Raw genomic sequence first — 10,706 nt, forward strand, 5'->3', positions numbered from 1 at the left:
GGATTCTTCAAAGAGGGGGAGGTATAGAAGGGAGGTATTTTAGAGGCCTAGGGAGTCAAATTTTCCCTTTAATTACCCACCTACCTACCATGGTTTGGGAAGCCAGGGCAATTGGGAAGAGAATGGAATTAAGAGGTCAGTTTCTCAGGAAAGCAAAAAAAAAAGACCAAATGTAAACTTTGCTTAGTCTCTAATTAGAATGTACTTGCCTAAAACTAAAGGTGAATTAGGGAAAAGAATCTCTACCCTTAGGGAACTGGGGCCCGGTGGTGCTGCTTGCCCTTGAAGCTGTTTTCTTCTCAGAGGAGCCAGGAGACCTGGGGTTAACACTAGAGACCAGATGACCTTGGAGGGGCCTAACAATCGAGACCAAGGCAAGGGAAGGAGCCTTGAGACAGTTTGTAACAGAAAATTCTACTCAAAGCAGGCAAGGGAAGGCATGGGAAGAGCAGTCCCACCAGTTCCCTCCCATTAGCTCCCGCATCAACACTTCGCCAGCAACTCCGTTCTACATAGTTTATTGGGTCTTTAACTGGACAAAGTCACAAGTGTACAAAATGAAGCTCACACTATCCCAAAGCAGAGTAAGGGTTGAGGGTTAGGGATCTGTTACTAGCTGTTGGGGGAGCTCTGAAGTGAGGGGCAGCCAACCCTCCCACTAGAGAGATATGGCCACAAGGGAAGGGAGAAGCAGCCCACCTGACTTTGGTCACAGAACTCAGAGCCTGGCACTGGGCCAAGGCAGACAGATGAATGAAGCAGGAGCCCCCAAACCCCCCTGCCCAGGAAGCCCAGGGACAGCTCCACCAGTCCTGCTTGCGATGTGGCTGGTCCAGACCTAGACTCAGGGGCTGGTGCACAGGGAAGGCAGCAAAGCAGGAGGGAGGAGACACTGATGTGGTAGCCAGGGCACTTGGACCTGTGGGAGAGGGTGGGTGGGGAGGCGGGCCAGCTGCCACTAGGCAGCTAGCAGCGGGTCTCATAAATGCCACTGCGGCCAATGTAGCGCACCCATTTGATGACATCGTGGTCGCTGTAGTTCAGCTTCGGTTCAAACACCTTCAAGTAGCGCACCTTGAGGCCAGAGGGCGCGAATGGCACCTGGGCAAGGGACAGCTTCAGTTAGGAAGGTGGCCTTCCTGTCACAGCCTCTCCTTTCTGTTAAGTTCCGTAGCCCTGCCCTACTACAGCCTCTCCTTTCTGTTAAGTTCCGTAGCCCTGCCCTATTTCATCTCTACTGCAGGCGACTGAATGATTAGGGTCCTGAAAGAAGCTGGGGTAGTGAGGGAGTCCTTTAAGAGGTTATTAAAGAAGAAAGCGTATCCAAAGGTGACTAGCAATCATTTGGGTTTGAAGTCAGGCCCTGTCTGTGATAACGTGAAGCAATTCCCTTAATCTACAGAAAGCAGCAACTGAAGACCTGCCTGTGTTCTTAAAACATAAGGTGGAGAAAATTCTATGTCTGACATACAAGTTGTACAAAGTCGGCCCATTTTCCTGTCAATAAATAAACGTTGTGTCTTATCTGGCATTTAAGCAATCTAACATTTTCCAAAGAATTACCTTACAACAAGCCAAAAGAGTCATTTTTCTTTTTTTTTTTTTTTTTTCATTCTCATTCTTTCCAAACTATCTTTTTTTTTTTTTTTTTTCTTTTTCATTTTTCTGAAGCTGGAAACAGGGAGAGACAGTCAGACAGACTCCCGCATGCGCCCGACCGGGATCCACCCGGCACGCCCACCATGGGGCGACGCTCTGCCCACCAGGGGGCGATGCTCTGCCCATCCTGGGTGTCGCCATGTTGCGACCAGAGCCACTCTAGCGCCTGAGGCAGAGGCCACAGAGCCATCCCCAGCGCCCGGGGCCATCTCTGCTCCAATGGAGCCTTGGCTGCGGGAGGGGAAGAGAGAGACAGAGAGGAAAGGGCGGCGGAGGGGTGGAGAAGCAAATGGGCGCTTCTCCTGTGTGCCCTGGCCGGGAATCGAACCCGGGTCCTCCGCACGCTAGGCCGACGCTCTACCGCTGAGCCAACCGGCCAGGGCAAAAGAGTCATTTTTCTAAGTGTGAACAACAATTTTTTGTTGGAGGCCTGAAGGGTCTATGAATTAAAGTCACTTCCCTTCTCTAGGCCTCAGTTTCCTCATCTGCAGGTAGTAGGTTATAGCGGTTCATCTGAATGATCTCTAAGATCTTTACTAGCATACCTGCTATGGCTCTAGGCCCCTCCTTTGCCATACCTCAAAGTTCATGGAAATGGGAGGTCGAGCCCACTTCTTCTTGTCGTTGGTGGGCAGCAGCTCAATCTCTGCGCTGATTTGTGATTCCTTCATGCCTGCCATGCGCTTGATCCTGGGAACACAGGAGCAATGGGCAGCAACTGCCCCTGTAGCTTAGAAGAATTTCAAGGGTGTGGGGGGAAGAACCCAGGAGTTTGTGGGAAGGAAATGTGGTGAGGACATTGATAACCACTTGCAAAGAACCTTGGGTTTGCTGTTTCTTTAGCACTGTGGGCTGCAGCTTCTGCTTAGATACATGGGCATGCCATCCTTTACTGTTTACTTCACAAACACATCACAAGGGCAAGTGGGGAAACGTTCAAGCATCCTGACAAGTAAATGTTGCGTGCACCCAAGTACAAACATGCACATATTCACACGGAGGTACGGAGGGTGAGAGAAGCAGAGGCTCCTGAAGAAGCAGACACTTTCCCCCCAAGACACACACCACACACTCAGAGGACAAAAGGTAATGTTGAATAAGAGGGTACAACAATGCTTCTTGAGCCCTGCTGTAGCCTCGTGAAGGAAAGACTCACTTCCAAACGATGGCGTTCTCACTGGCCTTGTACTTGGCCTTCCCCTTCATGCAGATCACCTGCACCCCGCTTGTGTTCAGTGGGGTTGGGATCCTCACCTAGAAGAGACACACCTGTCAGGGAGCTCTGTCGAGCCCTGGCATTAGCTGTCTTTATTTCTGAAGACAAGTGCTTCTTCCTTCCCGAGTCCTTTGTCCTCACCTCAATCTTCTGAGCCAGTAGTGAGGGCTTGAAGTTGGACTTGATGACCACCTTGACCTCAAGTTTGGTGCGCCCCACTTCCCGCACTAGTGGGATCACCCGGAAGGGAAGGATGATGTCCTTGGTGGTACGATACCTTTAGGAGTGGGGAGCAAGGTTAGTATAGCAGAGCCTGCCCTCCCTCTCCCTACTTCCTCCCCTTGCCTCCTCACACCCCAATGGCACCTCATGAGTTCAAACTCTCCATCTGGTGGGATGAAGCTGATGCTGCGTTCAGAGTCAAACTTGCTGAGTCGCACACACTGGTGGAAGGTGCAGTCATCAATGGCAATTGATTGCTTCCCACTGTAAGAAGGGGCAGAAAATCTCAATGGTACAGGAGAGTGGCAGGAGAGAGTTGGGCTGAGAGGCTACCCCACCCACAAAGGCTGCCAGAGCCTGGGTGACGCTTCCACGACACACTATCAAAAGCTGCCAGGCCTGACTGGTGGTGGTGCAGTGGATAAAGCATTGATCTCGAATGCTGAGGTCCCAGGTTCAAAACCCCAAGGTTGCTGACTTGAGTGTGGGATCTTTAACATGATCCCATGGTCGCTGGCTTAAGCAAGGGGTCACTGGCTCAGCTGGAGCCACTCCCCGGGTCAAAGTACATACGAGAAAGCAATTAATGAACTAAAGTGCCACAACTACGAGTTGAATTGATGCTTCTCATCTCTCTCTCTCAAAAAACAAAGCACAACAAAAAAACTTCCAGAAAAATAAATTTTCCTTTTGGGACATACTAAAAAAAAAAAAAAAAAACCTGCCAGGATGCAGCTGATTTAGGGGTTCTTGCCACCGAATTAAGGATGTGAGCTTTGTAAGCTCATGATCTCAAGAGCACCTGCTAATTGGAACCCAAAACTTCCAGGCAGGCTGGGCAGAAGCCATCAGTATATACAGAATAGCCTTGGTCCTGGGGACCAAACAAAGGGGCTTAGTCTCTGAGTAGGATGAGGACAATCCTCTCATCTCCCTTAAGCGCAGATGTCAAGAGCAACCAGCCAAGCACACCCTTCGGAAGAGGGAGTTTGCATTACTGCAGAAATGATGTCCAGAAAGAACTGTGATTCACCAGGCTGCCCTCGGCCTTCCAAGGTCCACCCTCTCCCACCAGCTCCCCTGCCTCAGGTACCTCTTGCTTGTTTCATCAGCTGTGCCTTTGCCCTGCTTCTCAATGACAATCTTGTCATTCATCCCAAACTTGCACTCAGGCATGCCACTCAGGTAGCTCTTCATCACTACCCGGCCCGACACATGAGCACTTAGCACCTGCCCTGGTGACAGACAAACAAATGGAAAAGCTGAGTCAGGACCAGGAGCTCGCCCCTGTCAGCTTTCAGCTTCATAACGAGAGGATTCTCACCCTGTGGGGACATAAGAAGGTTCACACTCTCCAACACATCCAGGAAGAGCTCATTCCGGCGATACTTGATGCCCTCCCGCCGCCAACCAATCTGCCCAGTCACCTGGCTGGTGATCTGGGATTGCTCTTCTTTTGTCTGTATGGGAATAGAGACAAATAGCAATGGCCTCACTCCTCTTCACTTTTAATCATCCTGTCTCTGCCCTTACTCCATCCTCATCCATCTTTCCTTCTAGTCCCCACCCTGGAACCTATTTTCCCCCTTAAATCCCATGGGGCAGGGCCTGGAGAAAACGGAGCAAAGCTGCGAGGGTGGAAGCTGAAGGAATACTTACCTGATGCTGGAGGCCAGAGGGCCAATGTGGAGCCCACAGGAAGCAGCAGGGAAGCACAGACGGGAAGAGGCAGGCAGAAAAGAAGGAAGAGAAGGCTATGAGGCCTGGATCCTAGAAGAGGGTCCAAGCTCTCTTCTCTGAAGGAGCCCAGGCCTCCAGAGTAGCCCCCAGTCCTCCTTCCCCCAGTGCAGAAGGAAACGGCTTGATCTGTATTCCCAGTAATAGAGATGCTGAGTCAGGTGCTCCTGGGTTGGGAGAGGGCCACACAGGGGAAAATAGTCCTGCAGTCATAGCAAAAAGATCAGGCCAGCACTTCTTGTCAGAAGCAGGCTTGTGAGTCAGCTAGCACAAGGCTCAGGGACCAGCTGGGACGAAGGAAGGTTGGGCTCCAACCTAACGGTGGCTGTATAATTTGAATACCTGGCTCTTGATGCCCTGCTGTGTAATGAAGGTTTTCAGTGCACCTGTCTCCGAGTTCTGTGGATAGCCAAAGTCCAGGATCTCTGCAAAAGGAAGGGAACCATCAGCCCCTGAAAAAAAGCTGAAGGATCCTTCATTCCCATCTCTTCCCTGGCCTAGACATGTCTAGCCAGTACAGCTCCAAAAGAGTGTGGTATCATCTGCAGCAAGATCTTCTAACTTTGTAGTATTTACTCTTGGATTTGTGCTTCATAAGAAAACAATAACTATGTCAGTTTTTTTCAAATAGAGAAAATCAACAGAAGAGTCACATGGCCAGTGGGTGAGAGGTCAAGAAGCCCTGAGCCTTAGAAAATAAGAGAGATGTTGGGAAGGTGGAATGACTCTGTTCAATTCAATCATACCCTAGAGAGGAACAAAGATACAAAGCAATGCACCTGAAGGGCCTATACCATCTGACCTAGACTGAGGTGTCGAGATGGAAAGCTGGGATGCCAGTAAGTGAACTAAGTAAGGCCCAAACCACAAAGGAAAGAGGGTAATTGCAGGAGGCCCAGCCACCAAATCCCAGTCGGGTTCCTAGCCCCCTGGAAGACCCCTTCCACTCACTAGCCTACTTCTGTGTTCCACTTCAGAGTAGCCGTTAGGTCTGGATTTGGACTGATGTTGTCAGGGCTCAAAAGACCAGACAATCAGGAAAAAAAGTTCAGAAGGCAATGGAGCCTCAGACTTACTCCCACCTCTATGCTCGGCCCCATCAGGTTCATCCCTACCCTAGGCCCACCACTCCGCCAGCCTCACCATCCAGCAGCTCATATATGAGCACAAAATTGTTCTTGATGTTCTCCTCGCTGATCTTGCCAAAGTAGGCAGCCATTACGTCACACATCTTATAGAGGAATTCGAAGACCATGGCAGCATTGACATTCTGCTTGGTGACAGCTGCCAGCCAGATGTTGGACCGCTTAACATGGAAGAAACTGGTGCGAGCAATGTTGGTGACAGGGCTGCGCACCTGCTGCCGGGCATGGATGACATTGACCCGAAAGGCGTCCACTGCATTCCTCCTGAGGGAAAAGTGTAGACAGGGGCTGCTCAGCACCCAGGCAAACTCCACTCTCCAAGAATCAGTCACAGCTGCTAACAGCACCCCCACTTCACTGATGAAGTCTGACATACACTCTACAGCCCACTGACAGGAAAACAGATGGAACCTGAATAAAGTGAGGTCCATCAGGCTTAGGAAGGTATGCTCTTGACTACCATTTCCCAGCTGTCATTTTTCTAGTTTCTCAGTGAGCTCCAGGCCCACATAAGAAGACCCTGCTTCTAACCCCAGTCTTCCCACTAGTGATGCCACTGGTGGGGAAGGTTGGCCCCCCCAGAAGTTAGACAAAGCCAGTGTGACTTCAGAGAAAGCTCTAACTGAGAAGCACCAAGGGGCTGTGGAGCCTGGCCACCCATTTTTGTCCAGGATCCAATTCCAGGGCAAGCTCAGAGAGTGAAAAAAAATGAAGAAAACAATAACGGGGGAGGCTGAACCCCCACCGCCCACCTGTGCCTGGGTGGCAGCTTGGCAGGCTGCTTACCTATTGCTATGGCAGCCAATGAGATGGGATGAGAGAAATGACGCCGGCAAGAAGAGGAGAGTGACAGCAACAAGAGAGAGGGTTAGACACACAACACACTGGGGTAGGTAGCACACATGATGAGAAAAAAGCAGAGAAGTGATAGGCAAGGGGTGGAGAGCACAGCAAGGGATGCAAGACGGTATATGCCCTGGCCTTGGCTTAACCAGGCCCGTGCAGGGCCGGGGCAGGGTGTGGGTGGGGCAGCCAGCCGGGCTCAGCAAGCCAGGTGTTGCCATAACTAGCTCATACCCCACCATCAGCCAATGGACAAATAGCCACAAAGGTCACGCCAGCCCATTAGCCTGGTAGCCAGGAGACATCAAGCTGGGGCACCGCAGTAGACCCAGTCTATCTCAAAATCTTTGAGGAAAAAAACAGGGCAGCACAGACCAGAAGAGCCTAATCTCATTAAGCTCTTGAGGCTAGGACATGTCTGCTCAGCCAAGAAAGAACAGTGGCATGCAGGGTCGGGCAGAATGAGAAGTAAGGCTGCACCTCCTTGTTAAGGTCTGAGGGACCCAGAACAAGAAGCTAATTCAGGTCTACTCTGATAGGCCAGAAAGGGCAGCATGGCCTCCCTAACCTTCAGTCTTTCCGCCAGTGACCCAGAGAGTGCCTACTGCTCACAATGTATATCCTCCAGGAAGGGCCCAGAGGAACTGAAAACAGCTTAGTCAGCAGCCCGCCTCCTTCTGAGGAAAGGAGTGGAAGAGGATTTGGTAGCCTGGAGAGGATTTCAAAAGAATCCAATGAAGGCTGTCATCATGAGAAGGGCTTGGAAAGCAAGACTTAGATGGAGTAGTACCTCCAACCTGGCCACTAACTCCACCCTGGAGACAGATCTCCCTCCTCCTCAAAGGAGCAATCAACCTGCCCAGGCAAAAGTACTCATCTTTGGAAAACAGGTCTGTCACTAATGGAAACAGAAGGCAAGAAAGACAGGAATTCCTAAGATTGTAAGGGCCACGCCATTCCACAGGTCCCACATAGGGGCAAGCAACTGGCTGCTAGGCCAGTACTACCAAACCTCACAGCAACCAGGCCGCACTTGCTGAGCTTCCATGATGGAGCAGGGGTGGGGTGGTCCAAGTCAAGCATCTGATAGGAACAGACCTAGTCCTGCATGCTGCGAAGAAGGGATGTAAAGGTGGGGGGCACAGCTGGCTCAGTCAGGGGACTCACCCGATGTCATCTCGGTAGACCCGGGAGATGAGCACCTCCCCCTTGTGATTATAGATGAATAAGCCTCCAATCATGGCGGCAGCTCAGTCTCCACGGCCCATCGCTCTGAGAACAGACCTAGGGCAGGCAGAGGCAGGGTAAGGGAAGGTCTCAGAACCCCTGCCAACGTCCCCTGTGGGGCTGTGCAGGTCACAATCTGGGCTTTTTCCTGACTCAACCCTCCAGCAAGTGATCTTGCAGCCCTTGCGGCATGCCCCTCCCCTTCGCCAGGCTCCAGTTCCTGTTTATCCCACACTGGAAGGGAGAGGATGGGGTGAGGGATTGGGCCCAGAATTCTAAAGCCATTCTGACCCTCCCTTTTCTGGGGCTAAGCCCAGAGAGTAGCCCCCTCCCCCTCTTCAGAGAGCTGAGCTCAGCAAGGATCCTCTCCAGCCCCTTCCTGTGCAGGCTCTCAGGCTCTCGCCAGTGAGTCACTGTGAAGGCCCGCCTGAGGCTGTAAGAATGGCGGCAGGAATTATTCTAGTGGGTTCAGGCCTGACGGGGAATTCAGGGACAGCTTTAGGAGCACCCAGTCTCAGTGGCCACTAACCTTCTGAGGAGGCAGGGCCTGAATCTCTGGCTCTCTAATTCACAGAAATCTAAACATTCCAGGAAAGGGTGTACAGGGGGGGAGGACAGACGGGAGGCCTTAGGCCCTGACCTGAACCCAGAAGTGTGGCTCCAACCTCTCCCACAGTCAGATAAGCAGGCAAAAGAGCAGAGCAGAAAGGGCAGAGCCCCAGCAGACTACACTTAAATGGCCCAAGCTGCTTAGTAGTTAGTTATTTTTGACAAGCCCCCTTTCAAAGAGGGGGCTCCCAGCTCCCAAGTGCAGTAAAATAAGGGTGGTGGGGGTGGGAAGGCGGAGTGCAGATACATAAAATTAAGAGATCCTTCCAGTGGAAACTGTGCTTCCAGATCCACAACCCTTCTGCCCCGAGTGCCTGCAAGTGAGGGGCAGGATGCCCGAGTTATCCAAATTATTTGGGTCAAATAATGTAGACTGTTTGCAAGGGCAAAAAGGGTTTAGTTCTAGATCTCCCGGATTAGACCTGGTATTAATTTCACAGGGGGTAATTTAGCAGACTTTTCTAAACTGTAAAATAAAGCCCATCACTGTGGCCGTCAGGGTCTCCCAGACTCAGTGAGAGGTCTCTGAAGGTAGTGGACACATCCCATTCCTCAGTCCCAAAGAGGCTGGGCTGGGAAAGGCAAAATGGAAGTAGAGCCCTGGGCAAAGAACCAAGTTCACAGGTATCAAGTGATAGGGAACCCGGGCACCAGAGAAGCAGAGGTGGGGCCCAGGACAAGGACGGAATATTTACTGAAGGGAAAAACTGGCAGCAACAGCCAGGTGGTATACTCAAGATGAGCGCACAGCAGCCTCGGGCTGATTGGGGTACCTGCGGGAGTTTCAGTTTGGCAAAGGTCAGGACTTTGAAGAAAAAAAACAGTAGGAGGAGCCTGACGGGTGAATAAGGGAGCGCTGGGAAACGGAGCCTGCTTAAGGGTTCAGGTGTAGAGGCGTGAGGGGGTGGTGGACTTTTGCCCTGGGGAGGAAGACATCGCAGAAGATGTTTCCACGGGGTTCGAGGCTGTCACAGGTCTGAGGAGTAAGAGCCTCGGAGTGTCACTCAATTGGGAGGACGAGGTGGGAAGCTTGCATAGTCCAGGGAGGCCACACAAGGGGGTGTCACTGTCCTGGGAGACGGGGAAACTGTCCTAGCACTGAGAGGAGGCGCCGAAGGGTAGGGGTGTTGTCACAATCCTAGGGAGGAGGGCGCCGCGCAACGTCCCTGCGCTGGGTGGATTCTAGTAGGTCTCCCTCTCAAGGAAGGCGCCAGCGGGTCAGGTGGTGGATGCCGCTCCCCGTCAGTCCTGCAACAGCGCCCTGGGCGTCCCCACCCGCCGTCAGCTCCCTCCAGGATCTGAAGGCTAAGGCCACTCCCGGGTGTGCGCAGCTTTCCCCGTACGCAGTGCAGGTAAGGGCAAAGCTACATACAGTTGGGCAGCGACCTCCCTCACCCCGTAAGGGCAGATCCCGAGCTCACCTAGTGTCCGCGGCCCCTTGCTCCGCCGGCCCGGCCACTCTCGGGATACCAAGATGTCCGCCCGCCCCCTGTTCGCCGCCCGCTGCCTTGGCTTTCACCGCAGTGCCGCCGCTCCGCCCTGAACTCAGCTGCGCGTGCGCGGCCCCCTCCCGCAAAGACTACAAGTCCCGTCAGGCTCTCCACCTTCTTGCTTATAATTTTAAGTTTCCTAGGTTTAGCAAAACTACAACTACCGACTGCCTTCGAAAACCTTCGAAGAGGAGAGTAGGGGCTCCTTGGGCAGGGATAGGAGTAGCTTTATCCAAACCCTACCCGAAATACACATCCCAGCCTACCCCATTCCGCTTACTTTATTTTCCCCACTGAGCATTCTGGGAATTGTAGTCTCCGCAGTCCCTCCGGTGCATACTTCAGAGTTTAGTAGAGCCTCAGAGGTTTAGTGCTGTTTGAAGTCCATCCGTTAAGTCTTGGATTGCTGTAGGCCAGTGGTCCCCAACCCCCGGGCGGTGGACCGGTACCGGTCCGTGGGCCATTTGGTATTGGTCCGCAGAGAAAGAATAAATAACTTACATTATTTTCATTTTATTTATATTTAAGTCTGAACTGTTTTATTTTTAAAAAATGACC

General features: G+C 52.0%; 1 protein-coding gene across 2 annotated transcripts; it reads right to left on the reverse strand.

The window, feature by feature from the left end:
- Positions 1 to 502: 502 nt before the first annotated feature.
- AP2M1 (adaptor related protein complex 2 subunit mu 1) lies at positions 503 to 10,236 on the reverse strand. 2 transcript variants are annotated; one of them, XM_066241713.1, is made up of 12 exons: positions 10,080 to 10,236; positions 7,990 to 8,106; positions 5,978 to 6,243; positions 5,177 to 5,259; positions 4,757 to 4,867; positions 4,422 to 4,557; positions 4,191 to 4,332; positions 3,242 to 3,361; positions 3,017 to 3,152; positions 2,816 to 2,913; positions 2,238 to 2,349; positions 503 to 1,101 (listed from the first exon to the last, which is right to left on the reverse strand). In XM_066241713.1, the coding sequence occupies exons 2-12, from the start codon at positions 8,061 to 8,063 to the stop codon at positions 967 to 969; spliced, it is 1,413 nt and encodes a 470-aa protein (XP_066097810.1). In that variant the 5' UTR covers positions 8,064 to 8,106; positions 10,080 to 10,236; the 3' UTR covers positions 503 to 966. The 2 variants fall into 2 exon arrangements, with proteins under 2 accessions (XP_066097810.1, XP_066097811.1); XM_066241714.1 differs by lacking the exon at positions 4,757 to 4,867 and having other exon boundaries at positions 10,080 to 10,235.
- Positions 10,237 to 10,706: the final 470 nt, after the last annotated feature.

The sequence above is a fragment of the Saccopteryx bilineata genome, chromosome 8 (genome assembly GCF_036850765.1).
Source record: "Saccopteryx bilineata isolate mSacBil1 chromosome 8, mSacBil1_pri_phased_curated, whole genome shotgun sequence".
Taxonomy (NCBI): Eukaryota; Metazoa; Chordata; class Mammalia; order Chiroptera; family Emballonuridae; genus Saccopteryx; species Saccopteryx bilineata.

Bases quoted from the DNA above. Each gene is read 5' to 3' on its own strand.
- AP2M1 (XM_066241713.1), bottom strand. From the start codon at position 8,063: ATGATTGGAGGCTTATTCATCTATAATCACAAGGGGGAGGTGCTCATC. The intron at 5,260-5,977 runs GTGAGGCTGGCG...TTCCTTTTGCAG, and splicing joins CATATATGAGCTGCTGGATG to AGATCCTGGACTTTGGCTAT. The intron at 4,558-4,756 runs GTAAGTATTCCT...ATTCCCATACAG, and splicing joins CCTCTGGCCTCCAGCATCAG to ACAAAAGAAGAGCAATCCCA.